The sequence below is a fragment of the Marmota monax genome, unplaced genomic scaffold (assembly GCF_021218885.2).
Source record: "Marmota monax isolate L192 unplaced genomic scaffold, Marmota_monax_Labrador192_F-V1.1 WCK01_AAM20220418_F8-fsc00112, whole genome shotgun sequence".
Lineage (NCBI taxonomy): Eukaryota > Metazoa > Chordata > Mammalia > Rodentia > Sciuridae > Marmota > Marmota monax.
In genome coordinates, this window is record NW_026692073.1 from 1,112,866 (window position 1) to 1,131,687 (window position 18,822).

Here is an 18,822-nt window from a genome sequence, read left to right on the forward strand (position 1 = left end):
AATACCCAGTCAGGGTTTGTTTCCCCTGTTGTCTTAATTTTTAACTAGAATTTGTTTATTTGAAAATATAAGGATTATAATTGGTCATTACCTCTCTTATCTCTCTCTCTCTCTCTCTCTCTTTTTTTTTTTTTGTAGTTGTAGATAGCACGTCTTTATTTTATTTATTTTTGTATGCAGTGCTAAGGATCGAACCCAGTGCCTCATACATGCTAGGCAAGTGCTCTGCCACTGAGCCACAGCACCAGCCCTCTTATATCTCTTTTAATCTACATCTCCCTATCTGTCAGGAGCCGTGATTTGAATTATGGTATCTGATTGTCTGGCCACAAAAGTGTTCCTCTGCTGGGAACTCTTGGTGCAAAGACAGGAGTGAGACTGCCCAGTTGCCATGGTGACGCCCTGTTCAAAAGAGGTTCATGTTTGCCACAAGACTATCAGTCTTGACCCTGAGTTCAGATACCAGCTGCCAGTGGTAAAGAATCATGAGCATAAGTGGATGATTTTAATTGGGCCACTAGTCTTCAACCTTGGTCCTGCTTGCTTTGAAGAAGCTTTCTCACAGAAAACCCTTTTGATGTTAAAAACCTATAAAATAAACATGCTGAACTAGCTCTGGGTCATTACATCTCCCTCAGGGTGTAATGAACCACCTGGTCTCAGCTTTCTCTCTCTGTGTGTCTATCTTTTCTAATCCCCCATCACCCCTCGTAGGGTTTCTAAATTAAGGGTGGTGCAGGTGGAAGCACCTATTTCCCTCTTTTTATTTATATATTTTACCTAAGAATATTTTCCTTTTCTCTTCTTTTTTTAACCTTGATGTTGGGAACCAAAGCCAGGTGCTCACACACGCTAGTCAAGTGCTCTACCACAGCAAACTGAATCTTTTGTGCTATAGTACATGAGCAAATTTTAAGGATACTCTCATGGAATGTTTGCTGAAATAAGTTGACAGCAAAGGGAACAAAACACACCCGACACAATGATTAAGGGCAAGAATTCTGAAGCTAAATTGCCTGGGCTTACAGCATGGCTCTGCCACTTGTTAGTCACTTGACTTAACTCTCTGTGCCTCAGTTTTCTCATTTTGAAATAAATGAGGATGACAATAGTACCTCACTGAGTCAATGTCATTTGATTTTGTTTTGGTTTTTCGCAGTAATTGGGATCAAACTCAGGGCCTCGCACATGCTATGCTCTACCACTAAGCCACACTCCCAGTGCTCATTGGGTTGTTTTAATGAATGGGTGATTTAATTATGTCCAATGTTTAGAATGTAGTAAATTAAATATAGATGAGAAAATTAAGAGGTAATAAGGCTGACTGGTCCAAGGTCTCGTAATTAATTGGTAGGACAGCAGGGACTAACATATTGACTTATCCCACTAATTTAATTTGGGGTTTCACACTATTGATAAATGAGGGCTCTGACCCTGACCAGGATGTTACTGCTCTTTTGTTGTTAAATCACTGGGATGATTTTAGGATCCTTCTCCAGGTCTCAATCTCCCAATCTGCAAAATGAGGGAGTTGGAAGTGTGGCTAAGGTACGTGAAACTCCTTTTAGGAGAAATCCCAGCAGACGATTCCCCAGCAAGACTTGCACAGAAATTATCCAGGCCACTTCAGAGCTGCACCTTCATCTGAGCGCCAGCCACAGAACATTTATATCCCCCCAAAAGAGCATGTATCCTGGCCAGCCTAAGGCTTCCCTCAGTGTAGCTCAACTCCCCCAAACACACACACACACACACACACACACACACACATACAGAATCCTGACTCACAGTGGGCCTAAGGGCTGCTCCTCGGATTACTTGATTACCCATTGGAGCCCCTTGAGTGTGGGACGTTTCTTTGAGGCCACTGCAGCATTTCAGTTACAAAAGGGAGAGTAGCTAATGCTGTTTAGGGCAGTTCACCTTTGCTTCTCCAACTCCTAGCAGCAGAACAGGCCTTTCCCACAACCAAGCAGTGGATATAAGACTGGCAGGTAAAGCAGACTCACCCTCAGGCAGAAATCCTATTAGTCCTTAAGGGCCTGAAAGCCAAAGATGCAAGCTAGCCTGAAGCAATGGAGTCTGCCAACCTCTGGAGTCAGACTAATCTTCTGAAACCATGAGCCCAGAATAAACTGTTCCTCCTCTACGTTGTTCTTGTTCTTGTTAGGTATTTTTGTCAACATGATGAAAAGCTGACAAACAGGGAATTACAGGTGATAAAATGGGGAAACCAGAGAAGCCAGAGCCCACATGTGTCAGCAGAAACTGCCTCACTCCCTGACTCAGCTGCTCAACCCCCTGCTTTCTGTCCCCCACCCCGAGCAAAACTGCTCTGGACATAAGAATCTCCTGGCACACCATCAAGCAGGCTGAAAGGCAAATCCTTCTTAGAATCCAGATATGAAAACCTCACTTCTTTAGTGCTACAGTTTCATGGAACTCACCCCTTAGACATCCCTCCACAAACTCTTCAAAATGATCTTGGGTTATACAGTTTCCTAGTATTTACCTAGTATTTCTGCATCCTCCAGAAAAGACTTTTTTTTTTTTTTTTTTTTTTTGGTACTGGGGATTGAACTCAGGGGTACTCAACCACTGAGCCACATTCCCAGTCTTATTTTGTATTTTATTTAGAGAAAGGTTCTGAGTTGCTTAGTGCCTCACAGTTGCTGAGGCTGGCTTTGAACTTGTGATTCTCCTGACTCAGCCTCCCAAGCCACTGGGATTACAGGAGCGTACCACCGTGGGTGTGCTATCGCACCTGGCAAGAGATTTTTATTCTTCCAATAAAATGTATATATATAATCACAAAATTTTTAATTTGACCATATCATATTTTCATCATCTGAACATACCCAACCCCAGTGGTCAAATGCTCAGACCAAAAATTATAATGTTATTTATGATTCACACTACTTCCAATTCACCAGGAAATCTTGTCCAATTCAAACTCTAAAGCATGCCTGAAATGTCTCATACTTCTATTGCTACCAACCCAATCTGAGTCACTATAATCTCCCTCAAGACTACTGCAGCCCATCTACTATAACTGGGCTTTCTTGCCTCCAACAATCTGTTCACAAGGAACAGAGCTGTCATTTTAAAATATAAGTCAGATCATATCACACCCTTTTTAATTAAAACCCTCCAGTGGCACCCTGTGTCACTCATTAGAATAGTGATCCAGCCTCATGTTACTCTTTACCCTCTTCTGCCTTTCCTTGACCCAGCTAAAAAGCTCTCTGTGCTATTGTATTTTACATGCCAGTCCTACTTCTACCTCAGGATCTTTCCACAGTCTGTTATCTTTTGTCTGATTCATTCTTCCCCTAGAAACCCACATGGATAATTTCCCCACCTCCCTCAACTCCTTATTCAAGTATATTCAAATTAAAATTCCAACCTCCCCACATTTCTTCCCTGATCATCCTCTATTTTTCTGTAGCACATATTACAGAATGTTCTAACATATTCTAGCATGCTAATAATTTATTCCTGTGTTATATTTATTATTTATTCTTTGTGACCACCATACTAGACTGCTAACTCCATTGAAGCAAGTATTTTTGTCTAGACCCCAAGTGCCTGGAATATCATGAGCACCCAGGAAGTAACTTGAATGAATGAAGTGATGAGAGTTAAGTTCGAATACCCAAGAACAAACCTCCTCAGTGCCAGGTGCTCTACTTCTCTAGTTGGGAACCTGGGACAAGTTTCCTAAAAAGTTCAACAGCACATTTTTAGATTAGTATTCCTTCTGTTATAGTATGTACCACCCCAGTGTATTGAAAATATTTGGCCAAGGTGATATAGATACAGACACTAGACAGACTGAAACCAATGAATAATCCCATCTTGATTGATATTTGTTTAGAGCAAGTTATCCTGCCAAATCTGTCTAAATCAGAAGACCCTTCAGTCACCAACAACTATTTCCTGGTATCCTCCCTCATAAAATAGCATCATAGGTATTGCTATGTTTATTGCAACCCCAAGCAGCAAATAATAAAAAGTGCTCTTTTTTATTTTTCACAGCAACATGGATTGTTTTATTCCTGTTGAAAGGCGTTCTGGGTAACAAACACATACTGCAGATTGATTATTTGTGCGGGGAGGTCACATGACAGCATAGGTATACTACACACAAACTAACAGAACCCGTGACAGAGTCACTGCTACCATTTCCCAATCCTCCTTGCAATAACTCATCCCTCCCCCATCTCCAACCACATGACCCAGCTTGGCCAACCAGAGTTCTTCCCAAGGACTTTCTAAATTGTACTGACAAAAAAGAGCTGTTCCTCACAGGTTAAGCCAGAGGACATAAAACAAATGAGTTATTTAAATAAGAAAATAAATGCACTAATGAATTTTGTGCCTTAAAGATTTTGTTCCTTTGTTTTATAAATTTCAGAATAATAGTTGGAAATAGAAAATATATTACTTTGCTTTTGTTAGAGAGAAAAAAAGAAACAAACAAACTAGGAGTGGTGGCACACACCCAGGGACTCAGGAGACTGATAGGAGGATAAAAGTTGGAGGCCAGCCTCAGCAACTTAGCAAGACTGTCTCAAAACAAAAAATAAATAAATAAATAAAGGTCTGGGGATGTAGCTCAGTGGTAGAGCATCCCTAGGTTTAATCTCCAGTAACACAAAAAAGAAAAAGAAAAGAAAAAACTTCAAAAGAAATAATGCAAATGTCTGTCAAGTAAAAGGTTGGCTAAATAAATTACCACAGACCTATAAAACGAAACACTGTGCAGTAGGTAAGTAATTAGGCCAGATTTAGTTTTACTGGCATAGCAATATGTCTCCAGCACAGGGGACCAGACAGACCATATAATACACTCACAGTTATAAAATTACAGATGATGTTTCTGTGCTTCATGCTCCTGTAGTTGGCATACTTCTTCTCTCATAACACTCAAAACTCTTCATGTTTCTCCTGGGTTAATATGTAATGTCCCTGCCAGACTGGAAGGAACACTAATGTAAGCCCCCACCCCTTGACCCGTGTCTGGCCTTTGAATAAATAGAGTCAATAAAGAGTCCTGAAGTGGGTTGATCTAATGAACCGAGCCTGTCCTGGATGTTTTGTGATTCCATTTCTATCTGCTGACAAGTTATCACTTAATTATCTGTTCTAACCAGGTGTGGCACCACAGGCCAATCATCCCAGCAACTTGGGAGGCTAAGGAGGAAGGATCACTTGATCCCAGGAGTTAGAGATCACCCAGGATAGCATATAGAGGGAAAAAAAAGATAAAACTCAAAATAATAATAATAATAACAACAAAAAAATTATCCATTCTAGAACTTTGCATAGGACTAACATCAAGCCTGTGGAATTCATCACTTCCTTATTGGTGAGTGTTTGCCTTCTAATTTATCCTGATTGAATGACAGAATGATTGGTACCTCATTAGATTATCCTTGCAGATTTCTTACACTGCCCTTCAAAGCTGGGAAGTATATTTAATTTTGCTTTTTCTACAATGTGCCAGGACATGTTCTGCTCAAAGTGGGGGTCGTTTGAGTGACTGGATGATTTGGCAAGTATAACCTCCTAAAAATTAATTATAAATTAGGGTTATTATAATTTGATAACCACCATAAACACTCCCTTTCACAGGCCTGCCTCTGTGGTTGAAGCTTTATGTCAATTATCCCCTTTATTCACACTTCTCTAAGGGAAGCACTTGCCATAGTTTGAATCCTGAATGTCTCCCAAAGGCCCATGTGTTAAAGATTTGGTCACCAGACTATGGCACTCTTGGAAGGTGGTAGAACTTTGGGGGAAGATAGTAATAGAAGAATGATCACTGAGGGATGCAAGTGATATGCTAGAACCCCGGCCCTCTTTCTCTCCCTCTTTGCTTCCCCTATATCTTGTGGTGACCAGTTTTGCTCCATCACACACTTCCTGCCTCACCCCAGGCCCAAAGCAATGGAGCCAACTAACTTGGACCTGAACTTCCAAAACTGTGAACCAAAATAAACTTCTGCTTCTTGTAAGTTGATTCTCAGGTATTTTGTTACAGCAACGAAAACTGACAGAATTGCAAACCTCACTTTACAGATCAGGCACTTAAGGCCTCAGGGACTCACCGCTGCAACTCCACTAGTAAGAAAAGGAGTCAAGATTGGAGTTTTTCTAACTCTGAAGTCCAGATTCTTAATCAGTTGTGAGCACCACCTCCCATTCCCCCATCAGCTGACAGTCTTCTCAGGAAATCAACCAGGTATAGATATACCATGTCCATCTTGTAGGCATTTTGGTGAATTAGAGGGAAACCTGAAAGGACAGCTTACTAAGTTATGCTCCCAGGTTTCCATGTTATTTAAACAGAGACTGTGATGGAGACAAAGGAAGATAGATAATTTTCTGACTATGCTTCCCTTGCATCCTGGACAAAAGCAGAGAAGGATCATAAACTCTGGTCAGAAACAAGAAGAGCTTCTTAACACCCCCATCCCACTGGGTCAGGAAGCCCCAGGACAGTGCCCTCCGCCCTCAGTCAGCTCCAGAGTGGGAAGCAGTGCTGAGCATTGCCTAGACAGCTCCCTTCTCCTGCAGAGGAAGACTCACACACACGGATAAAGAGAAGGCACCACCATGGGAGTAGATTTGAGGGATTAAAAGGATAGCAAGGATGTGGTTGTCCAAAATCAAGGCATGATGAATGATGCTTGGCTGTCATAACAAGACACTTCTAGTTGATACATACTGTCTGGTATGTCCTTACGGATTTGTTGCCCTCACACCACAGGCCCAGATAGCTGTGGTCTACTAAGCAAATGCAAATTACCTGAATCAGGCTGCTGGTGACTCACCAACTCCCATTTAAAGCAACATTGGGGTTGGAGGCAGTGAGAGCTCAAGGTAGAAACCATGGCTCACAGACCCTGCTTCTCCTCCTGGTCATTGGTCTGCTGGTTGGTAGTAGCTGTGGCAGAAGGTAAGGGTTTGGGTTTTATTCTCCTGTGGGCCCATTAATTAATAAGCCATCTGAAAAGATAAAACTGGCTCTGTGATTACACATTCCCATAAGCTGAAAATGTTTATATCTGCTTCCATCAGCCTGTGTGCTTAAAGAGAATGATATATTTTATCATCTGAAGACTTGGATCCTAATCTCAGCTCTAGCTCTGTGACTTTGATACTCGAAATCTCTCTGAGCATCAGACTCCTTCTATGTGAATTGACTGTCTTAATAACATGCATTGCTATGGGGGTTGAAAGGACCAGGTGAGCTTGTATGTGAAAAGCTCTTCACACTAAAAACTGCACAAGCACTCATTATTGTCATGAAGCTAACAATTTCTACCTTGAATTGCAGTGCTGTCCTCTTCTCTCCATCTCTAGCTGTGCAGTAATTTGTACAAGGCTGGTGTTCAGTCTCTGTTAATTGCTTTAATTAATCATATCTAGTGATCTGTGTCTTGGTGCTCTTGAGGTGAATACAAGTTTTAGGATCATTTGAGATTAATTTCTCCACTGTTTCAATTCTCTCTCTACACACCAATTCTAAGGCTCAGGTCACCCACTACCAAATCTCCAGGTGACCTGAGCCTTAGAATTGGTGTGTACACACACCCGTAGGGAAGGAGAGAGAAGAAAGAAAAAGGGGAAAGGAAGGAGGAAGAGATCCTGGAGGCCCTAAATTTAGCATTTTTTTCCCCACATACAGTTCATCGTAGTTGCTGTTCAGGGAGGAGAAAATGGAGTCAAGCAGAGCGCTTCACCCCCTCCTGTGCCCTAGTCTGGGGATCTCTGCTGGGGCTCAGCCAAACCCTACTCATCCCTCAACAACATCCTTGCTCATGACAAATTAGACATGGGTATAGCCCTCAGAGCTGGTTGTAGGACACCCAGAGATTCCCTTACCAATCTCTGCACAAACTCAGCCCATCAGAAGACATAGATTATAAATATCACTTGCTCCCAATCCCCAAGGCAAAGTCCCAGTTATTACTTACTAAAAGTAATATGTAAAAGAGGCATTAAAAAACAGATTTAGCTGAGACAGGAGGATCACAAGTTCAAAGCCAGCCTCAGCAAAAGCAAGGTGCTAAGCAATTCAGTGACAGCCTATCTCTAAATAAAATAGAAAATAGGGCTGGGGATGTGACTCAGTGGTCAAGGAACCCTGCGTTGAGTTCAATCCCTGGTACTACCTTCCTGAAAACAAAAAAAAAAAAGAAAAAAAACAGAAGTAGCCATTTACCACCTTCTTTCCAGTTCATGGGTAATTTGTAATCATTGAGACAATTTTGTCACCTTCTCCACTTTTCAGGAGGCTTTGTAAATATGTAAACAACTTATAATGACATTAGAGCTTTTTTTTAGTCATATATAAAAGACAGCCAGGCACAATGGCCCAGGCCTATAATCCAAATGATTTGGGAGGCTGAGGCAGAGGACAGCAAGTATAAAGCCAGCCTCAGCAATTTAGTGTTTCCAAATAGAATTCAAAAAGGTCTGGGTATGTAGCTAAGTTGCTAGAGTGCTTAGAGAGCATGTGCGAAGCCCTGGGTTCAATCCCCAGTAACACAAAAATAAATAACTAAGTAATAAAATAAAAGATATCAATTGAAACGGGAGATTTGGTTTCTGAATTGGGAAGACCTTCCCATCTAACTTCACTCTATCCCAGCACTGGCTCCTGTTTGTCATTCACTTATACGTATTCAGTGTCTACCAGACAGGGTCACGTGTGGCTCTTCAAACTTATCCTCTTCTCTCTCTCCTCCATGGCAGTGGCTGTGGCTGCTCCCTCTTCCTGATTTCACACCTGTTTATTGAAATTCTGCTTCAAGTCTCAACATTTAAATGCCACCCTAATTTCACCTTCACAAAATCTTTCTTGAGACACATAATTTTAAAATTGCAATCTCTGGGGCTGAGGCCATATAGTTCAGTGGCAGAGCACTTGCCTAGCATGTGTGAGGCACTGGATTCAATCCTCAGGATCACATTAAAAAATACATAAAATAAAGGCATGCTATCCATCTATAACTACAAAAAAACTTTTTTTAAAAAATTGCAATCTCTTTCTCTCTTTCATACTCACACACACATATACCTTTGAATTCTTTTTTTTTCCTTTGAATTCTTAAAGCAATCTGTACATCACTCACATACATTCAGCTTTCCACTCTGCAGAGCAGATCTAGATATCTGCAGCATCACTGCATTTCTTTGGTGCAGGGCTGCGTCCTTACCGTCTCTGTATGTGCACAGCAACTCTCACGGTAACCTGAACACTGTTGAAATGACTTGACTTACAGCACAGAATTGAAAGAGGCCTGTGGAACACCCTTGGGGCTCCAAATTCTATATCTTTAAAATTACAGATTTGACCACAATAGCCAGTCATTTTGTGAATCCACAAAATGAATGGAGCTGCAGTTATCGTGAGAAAATTAAATAAACACAGAACTTATATTTCTTTTAGGTTCAACTCTGAAAGCATATGAGAATTCTTCTAAGAATCCAAGTGCACTGTAATGGAATACTGTATACTTAAACTCCAAGTACAAAGCTTACTTCTCTAAGAACCAGTATAGTTCACTACAAACCAGCTATTGTCTGCCCAAATAACCACAGAGTAGAGGTAATTATAACAAAGATCTTCTCCTCATTACCCTTTTTGAAAAGTGCTGGTTGTTGGTATGCTATGAATTTCATGTCTAGACAATAATAAACCCATTTAAAAGTGATATCCAAATTCCAAGAAATATTTTGATTTTCAAATTATGCTAAAATTTAAATATATCAAATGTTCTGAGACTTGATTTAAACACTGAGTGCCACAAAAATATCAGAGGAAAATTCAGTGTCTGCTCGACAATTCATTGAACTCATCAAGTGTTTTATTGAACACACCTGTAAACCAGGAACTATTCTAGGTGCTAAGGACATTGGCAGTGACTGTGAGTCAACAATTATTTCTTGACTTGGAAGTCCTTTATTTATTTATTTATTGGTACTGGGAATTGAACCCAGAGCACTTATCACTGAACTTACCTCCAACCCTTTTTATTTTGAAACGGGGTGTCACTAAGTTGCTTAAGATCTTGCTAAGTTGCTGAGACTGGACTTGAACTTGCAATCCTCCTGCTTCCACCTCCAGAGTTACTGGAACTACAGATGTGTGCCACCATGCCCAGTGAAGGCCTGTTCTTATTAATCTGTATTCTTTTGTCCTGTCCTTAATGCAGAGATTATCTATGAGATATAACCAGATGGGCCTAAGAAAATGGAGCTCATGCTAATAGAATCTTTTCATAATCTTCAGGATTAATAATAATAGCTAACACTAAATGTATACCATGTGTCAGGCAATACTCTGAACACTTTATACATCTTAGATAAATTCACAAGTTATGAGACAGTAATATTATTTTCTCCATTTTACAAATAAGGAAAAAAACTCATAGAGGTTAAGGAATATGTCTATAGTCACACTGTTACAAAACTCAGGGAGCCCAAGCTTTTCAACACTATGTTCTCTGCCTCCTGACATGTTTGTAATGTACATCAAATGTCTGACCTACTCTGGTCTCATTACGCTTGGAAAACTCTCATCTTTGTCATTCAGTACTTTGATGGCATGTCATCAAATGCTTATTAATCATCATGCTGTCCCTGAGAGGTAGGAACATGGTAACTTTTCCAATTGTAGAAATAGATTTCTTTTGCTCAGTTCAGTTCTACTGCAGGCATGGGGCTAGGGTTGAGACTGCCGTCTACAAGATATTCACGTAGATATTTCATTGGAACAGGATTACCATTACCACTGAATGGTAATCACACGATTGATGTGTATTATGGGAGTGGATTCACTGGATGCTATGCAAGTAGGTTGCCAGGGACATTCAGCAGCTCCAAGTAGGGAAGTCTTCCCTGATGAGACCAAACTTGGAATTCTAACAAGAACTCCAGGAAAGTAGGGCAGAAAATAGTTCTTTAGGCACCTGAAACCAACTTTTTAGAAGCCCAGGACTATTGATGACTTTTTCCAAAGTAGCTTTGGTGGAGTGGAAGATTCAGAGTCAGATTCCAAAGGATTAAATAGTTATGTAGCATATAGATTTTTCTTTAAAGAGAAGATTTAGGAACCAAAGTTCATGGCAGAGCACCTCAGTTTTCTGTCTGCAATATGAAGCTAAATTATCTACTTAGAAAGGTACAGAGACGACTGGGATTATAGCTCAGTGATAGAGCACTTGCCTAGCATGTGTGAGGCACTGGGTTCAATTCTCAGCACCGCCTATAAAGGAGTAAAAGAAAGGTCCATCAACAACTAAAAAAAAAAAATGTGTAAATAAAAAAAAATTTTAAAGATAAAGGTACAGATAATTCTTCAAATATGAAAATTTTGAAGGAGATTTGAGGAGATAGCAAAGATTATGAAGACAGTAGGAACAGTGCAGAACAAGGATAAAGAAAAGAATAATGAACAGAGCTAACTCAGCCAAAGGTAGAATCATGAAAAATATCACTCAGATGTGTGGCCTTCCTTTACTTTGTAAGATGTAATGGGGTCCCAAATCAGTCCCTGTGGTCCCACATTTTAGAATACATGTGCTACCAAGCAGATAATGACTCTGTGTGTAATTTGCTAGAAGAATGCATTTTACATGGTCTTGCCCACATTCTTGGGTGCGTAGTTGGGGCAAGCTTGTTCCTTGATTTTGAATCCTTGGGAATTCCCAGAAGAGAACACTAGATACTACTGGACATCCCACAGCCTATTCAGGTTTCAAGAAATGAGATGGACCCAAGGGGCAGGTATGTTGATTGTTTTACAGCTGGAGTGGTTAATAAATAGCAGAGTTCAAGGCCTAGTTAAGCTTCATTTTATAGCACAATGTCAAAATAGGGATTAATAATGAGGCTGGCATCTCCCCTGCTGACTAGATTCTGGGTAGAAAGTTTTCATGTCACAAAGATTCAAAACTTATCACAAAGAGTAATATGGGGTTTAATCATCTTATGAAGCTCAAAGTGAGTTTGTTAGTCTAATTTCATCACAGGATTACAATTCAATATACTGACTAGGTATGGGGAAAGGGTTGGCATTTTATTCAAGGAATGGATACCCATTCAAGCTAGTTTTAAAAAGAGTAGAGCAAGAGTTCAGTAGTAGAGCATGAGCACATGCAAGACCCTGGTTCACTCCCCAGTACCAAAAAATAAATAAAACAGAGAGAATAGAGTTGGAGGTGGAGTGATCATTATAAGGATATCTTCAAGAACCTAAGTATAGTCAGCTGAGCCTCAGAGGGACCAACCCTGGAAAGTCAAGAACCAAGGCTAGTCCCATCAGCAAGCACTGTTACCATATAGTCTCTTCTCTCTCTCTCTCTCTCTCTCTCTCTCTCTCTCTCTCTCTCTCTCTCTCTCTCTCTCTCCTTCCCCAGTTCACTACTTCTGTATCCATCCTGGCATCTATGCTTTTCATCATTCATCTGGCCAAAGCCTGACACTCCAGCCCCTGCCTTCCAGTAACAGCTTTCACTATGTCTTTTTTGCTATAATTAATTCTCAAGGGAGGATCCAATTCATCATTGACTAGCCAATAAATTAGTTTAGGGTCTATCCACAATCCAATCAGCCATAGTCAGAAGGTGTGAAAGATGGACCTTTCCAGAGGTTGTAGATAAGACAGTATTTGGAAGGAACTATGGGCACAGGAACTATGTAAGCATATCCACTACAGCCCAGAAACGAGGGAATCTAGTTCTTAAATGCTTCTGCACTCTCAGCTTCCTGTGGTGGTTCATGTTTCCATCACCCATGCCTGGCATTCCTTCCCAGGCCTGTGTGGGTGAGCCTCTGCAGAAGTGAAGAAACTATTCACTACAGGAAAACTTCCTTTTCACTGCCAACTTTGATAGGTGATTTAGTCAAGGGAAGACCTTGAAGCTGGAACTTAACCCAAATTTCTTCTTAAAAATGAATTGCGTCCTGGTCCTCAGCACTCTTTCTTCTGATGCTTATAGATGCCCCTCCCTTCCTAAGGAATGACTTTACTGACTGAGCAGGGAAAAGGAAATTTCAATGTTATTTTTATATTCTTAACATTAAAAAAGTTTTTTTCCTCATGAATTTTCTTTTTTTGTTATAATTTACACATAATAAATTCCACAAATCTTAAAGTTATACTTATTATATTTTATATATACATACATATATGTGTATGTGTGCAAACATACATCATGTATAGAGATTTATATGTGTGTATGTGAATACTTACACATCTATATGTATGTGTGTATATGTGTGAGACGTAGATAGCTCCATTTAGAAAACCACCCAGATTGAGATACAGAATATTTTGAGAGTTTGCTGGTTACTCTTTCCACTAAACAATTCCTACTCTAACCCTGAGCTCAATATTATTTGACTCTTTTACCACAGTTTCACTTGCTGTATTCTTTTGCAATATGTATCCTCTTTTGTGTCCAACTTCTTTTGCTTAACATAATGTTCATGAGATTCATCTATATTACTGTGCACATTAGTAGATTTTCCTTTTCCACAATGAGTACTTTTCATTGTATGAATATACACAGTTTATTTGACCTTTCTATTTATGGACACCTGGATTGTTTCCAAGTTTAGGCTATAATGAAAAAGTTTGCTATGAACATCCTTGAACTAGTTTTTTTCTCTGTTTGTTTTTGCAAACTTTTGCAAATAAAAACTTGGGTCAATTCCATAGAGTGGAAATGCTGGATTATAAGGTGTACCCACATTTCATTTTATTGACCTTGTTTCCAACATGCTCCAAGACATCTCTATTTCTTGTTTCTCCCCTGCACCCACATTCAAGGATCTATCTTGCTTCTGCTTCTGTTACCAGGCCTGTTTTCTGACTCCTATTTTCCTCCCTACAGGACAAGAAGAGGTTGTCACCCCACCAGGAGGCTCACAACATATAAACCCTACAGACTGCCAGATCTTCACACTCACCCCTCCACCCACCACGAGGAATCCGACAACAAGGGTCCAGCCCATTACTAGGACACCCAAATATCCCTTCAGTCGTATTACACAAAGAAGGCCTAGAATCTATCCTGGGTTTCAAAACAGACATTTTCTCCCTCCAAGGTGCAACCACCGTTTCCACTTCCAGCCATTTCCCTGGCCACACGGTCGTCTTAATTCTCGTAGATATTTCCTTGGAAGAAATCTCCAGAGTGAAAGTTCATCTGAAGAAAGCAGAGAGAAAAGAGAAGCCAAAATATACTGAAGCAAAAAGAGCCAATGCCTCCAAAAACATGAAAATATTTTTGCTATCTCTTTCAAAACCAAAATTATTGGATTAGAAGATAAAGTAAACTAAATAATATTGACTAGAAATTGTCATCAATGAAGATATTGGATTTGAGTTGTTTTTGTTTGCAAAATAGGACAGTAACTACATCATTATTAACCTACAGGAAATTAATGAAAACAAAATCTTCAAATGGGCTGTTCCAATAATTCCTATTCATACCAAGATTCCAACTGAACTAGACTCCTCTTCTAAATTAGAGTGAAGAGTATTTAAAAAGGGATAATTATGAACCAAATGAAGACATTAAGATCCTCTTTTTTATGTTCATTAGGTGAAGTTTGCAAGGTGCAACAATTGAACTTTAAAAGAAATTATAAAGATTAAAGCAAAAAAAAAGGTTTGGGGAATCGGACTATAGATAATACTTTATAATCATAAACTGAATTATCTAGCTCAAATAATTATTTTTAACTGAAGTTTCCAAATTTATCTTAATGTTAACTTTTAAGCAAATGATGTGATTCATTTTATAAGTATCTTACTGTTTCTTTTGTTGTCATAATATAAACACTAGTTGAAAAATTTTTCCTCAAACTTTCAACACAGACCCATGCTCAATGCCTTGATTAAAGGAACTCTGCAGACAAAGTTCACTCAGTGATGGAAATTTGTGTTCTCAGGTGCAATTTGAGAAATGAATCAGATTGCATTCATTGGCTGGTTTTTTTTTTAACTGAAAAATATCACCTCTTGTTTGTGCCACTCATCTTGCCTGTAGGAACTTGTGCTTTGCATATATGGCCAATGACTTACTTGTTCCTCTCAAGAACTGCTGCTACTATTGCTACAAAGTAAAAAAGAAATAACACAAGACAATAGAATTCTGGGAATGGATGCCTAGGAAAAGGAGAGAGAGATTTAAAAAAAAAATCATACTGTGTTTCCTCGCTATATTGAATGATAAAAGAAGAAAGATATTTCTTTCACTCACTTCATGGCAAATATTATTTATAAGAAGAGATATTTACTTGAAATTTACAGGTTTAAATAAAAACAAATTTAAACACTCTAATCCAGAAACTGTATTTTGAAATAAACCTCACCTGCCTTCTTTTTTGGTTAGTGGGGACATACCAGAAAAGGGCTATCTTTGGGCAAACTCAAAGACAGATGAAGTTAGTGTTTGAATCCCTTTTCCCTTTCTGACCCTTCTTCTTTATTTTGCCACGTTCACAGTGAACAGTGTACTCGGTGCCCTCACAAATTCCCAACTGCCCAAAAACAACCTAGCTTTGATTGCAATTAAAAACTTAAGCAGTTCTTAAATCTAGCCTCTTGGGAGGCCTTGCTATGTGATATATAAGCCTCAGGTAAAATGAGACACACTAATAATGGATTAACAAGTTTAATGCATCAATCACTGAGTCTGTTGTAAAAAGCAGGTTATTGTTATAGTGTTTTATAGTAAATCCTTTCTCAAAATAACTTTAAGTAAAAATTCCATCATCTATCATCTTGAAACATGCATAGAGTTGTCTATATAAGAAGCAGACTACACTTGCAATTAAAAGTATATGCTTAGCCTGGGATGTAGCTCAGTGGTTGAGCACATGCCTAGCACATGCAAAACTTTGGATTCAATTTCCAGAAACACAAACACACACACATACACACAGAGTATTTGCTTTTGTGACTGAAGAAAAATGTTTGTTTTGTATTGTAACTTTAGATAAGAAATTTTGCTTTTAAAATACAGTGATCCCTGGCAGGTTTTTGAGTCAGGAGTGTTTTCAGTCATGCCTCAAAATGATTTCAGTTCTCAAATGAGCTCATTCTAACATAAAACTGTTTATGAAACAATGGCGGTTGGGTAGAAGGGTGTGGTAGACCATGTAAATCTAAAGTTATAATTATACTCCAACACATAATCTAAATACAATCATCAAACTTAAATTGATGGACATTTTCAAAACTGGCATTTTCAAAAATGTAGATGTTATGAAAGACAAAGGTTAAAGGAGATTAAAGTAACTTGACAACTAAAACAATCCATGAATCTTGATTATCAGATCTTAGAGGTGGGATGGAGAGGGAGAGATTGCCATAAAAGGTATTACTTGAAAAACTGGCAATTTTTTAATATGCTTAGATATCAGAAAATAGTATTATATCAATGTTAAAATTCTGAATTTGATAATTCTATTGGAGAACGTCTGTTCTTTGGAAATAGATGTTGAAGTATTTGAGGTAAATGAGTACATTCTGCAATTAAATCTCAGATTATTCAGAAACAATATATATGATGTTAAATGATAAGCAGGTATGTGTGTATGTAGGTAGATAGGTAGGTAAGTAGAGCGAGACACCAATAGTTGCGGCAAAACGTTTTTACAGTTAATGTAACTGAGTAAAGTGTATATGAGAGTTTTTGTACTACACATACAACTTTTCTATAGTTTGACATTATTTCAAAATGACAGTATAAAAGGCATTATTAAAAACACCATTATCCAGGCACAGTAGCCTATAATCCCAGTCGCTTAGGAGACTGAGGCAGAAGGATCACAAGTTCAAAGTCATCCTCAATAACATAGCAAGGCGCTAAGCAACTCAGTGAAACTCTGTCTCAAAAGAAAAATAAATAAATAAAATAAAATAAATGGGCTGGGGATTTGGCTCAGTGTTAAGCCCCGCTGGGTTCAATCACTGGTACCCCCCAAAAAACCAAAAACAACAACAACAACAAAAAAAACACCATCAAAATATCACTTTAAATTTATCTATGCCCTGAATTAAGTTAAAAATAAAATCCTATTCCCCCATGCCCCGTTATCAACCTTTCCTTTTAACAACTCACATTGGTTTTAAGAGCTATGAATTATCTAGACTGGCTAAACTGGGATTCAAATATCATTGATTTTAGTGGAAGGTAGCTTTTAATTAAAGGACAAGTTTGACTGGAGTTAATGTCTCAGAGAAATAGATGGCATGAGGTATCATATACTTCCCACCACCACTAACAACAACTAGCCCCTTCTGTTTTCATAAACCCCCTCCCTTTTTTATTCCTTATTTCTTTCTAGCTTACAAATATGAGAGAAAATATTGGACTCTTGAATTTCTGAGTCGTGCTTTTTTGACTTAGCATGATGTTCTCCAGTTGCATAATTTCATTCTTTGTGACTAAGCAGAATACTGTTTTGTATATATACCACATCCATTCATCTATTGATGGACACCTTGGCCAGTTCCATAGTTTGGCTATTGTGAATTGTTCTTCTATAAACAGGGGTAAGTCACTATAGTAAGTTAGCAAAGATTTTCTCCCATTCTTTAAGTTCTCTGTTTATATCCCTAATTGTTTCCTTTGCTCTGCAGAAGTTTTAAATTTTATTTCATCACATTTATTAATTCTTGGTATTATTTTCTGAGCTTATTGAGACAGTTTTGCCTGTGCCTAGGTGCTGGACTATTGATCCTGCATTTTCTTCTATGAGTTTCACTGTAGTATGATGCTTGAATTCTTTAGTATAAATACCAAGGAGTGGTATGGCTGGGTTATATGGTGGTTCTGATTTCTCTAGTGGTTATACTAATTTACAGTTAGTAAATTAATTTCTGTCTTTGACTCATTTTCAGTTGATTTTTGTGCAGGATGAAAGATAGTATCTAATTTCATTCATATGGATAACCAGTTGTCTCAGCACCATTTGTTAAAAAGGCTATCTGTTCTCCAATGTATGTTTTTGGCAACTTTGTCCAGTATCAGATGGAATTCAAGTGTGTGGGTTTATCTCTGTCTCTTCTATTCTGTAAGACTGGTCTATGTGTCTGGTTTTATGCCAGTACCATGCAGTTGTTGTTATGATAGCTGTTACAATTTAGATATGAGGTGTCCCCCAAAAGCCCAAGTGAGAGACAATGAAAAAAAATTTAGAAGTGAAAAGAAGTTTAGAGCTGAAACGATCAGATTATGAGAACCTTAATCTAATCAATTTGTTAATCCCCCTAATAGGGATTAACTGGGTAGTAACTGTAGGCAGATAGGATGTGGCCCTGGGCACATGCCTTTGTTTTATATATATTGTCCTTGTTGAACAGCTCGTTCCCCCACCCCACCCCTCTCCCCTGCTCCCTCCCTCCTCACCCCCTTCCTGGTGCCATGTTCCCAGCTATTTTACCCCACCTTAGCTTTCCAGCATGATGTTCTGCCTCAATAGAGCCCAGAGCAATGACGCTAGCTATCTATGGACTGAGACTTCTTTTTATATGTTGATTTTGTAAACTGCTATCTTGCTGAATTGTTTATTAGCTCTAGAAGTCTTTGGGTGACATTTTTTAGATCTTATAGGTATAGAATCATATCATCAAACAGTGATAATTTGACTTCTTCCTTTCTTATTTTTATCCTTTTAATTTCCTTCTCTTGCATAATTGCTCTGACTAGAATTTCTAGCACTATATTAAAAAGGAGTGGTGACAGTGGACATCCTTGTCCTGTTCCAGATTTTAAAGAAAATGCTTTC

At 38.8% G+C, this 18,822-nt stretch overlaps 1 protein-coding gene across 1 annotated transcript; it reads left to right on the forward strand.

Annotated features, from left to right (window-relative positions):
• Positions 1 to 6,897: 6,897 nt before the first annotated feature.
• On the forward strand, positions 6,898 to 15,329 carry Odaph (odontogenesis associated phosphoprotein). Its single transcript, XM_046458421.2, has 3 exons — positions 6,898 to 6,964; positions 13,914 to 14,046; positions 14,188 to 15,329. The coding sequence occupies exons 1-3, from the start codon at positions 6,898 to 6,900 to the stop codon at positions 14,267 to 14,269; spliced, it is 282 nt and encodes a 93-aa protein (XP_046314377.1). The 3' UTR covers positions 14,270 to 15,329.
• Positions 15,330 to 18,822: the final 3,493 nt, after the last annotated feature.

Coding starts and splice junctions, on each gene's coding strand:
- Odaph (XM_046458421.2), top strand. CDS start 6,898: ATGGCTCACAGACCCTGCTTCTCCTCCTGGTCATTGGTCTGCTGGTTG. Junction 6,965..13,913: donor GGTAGTAGCTGTGGCAGAAG/GTAAGGGTTTGG, acceptor TCCTCCCTACAG/GACAAGAAGAGGTTGTCACC. Junction 14,047..14,187: donor CAGCCCATTACTAGGACACC/CAAATATCCCTT, acceptor TCTTAATTCTCG/TAGATATTTCCTTGGAAGAA.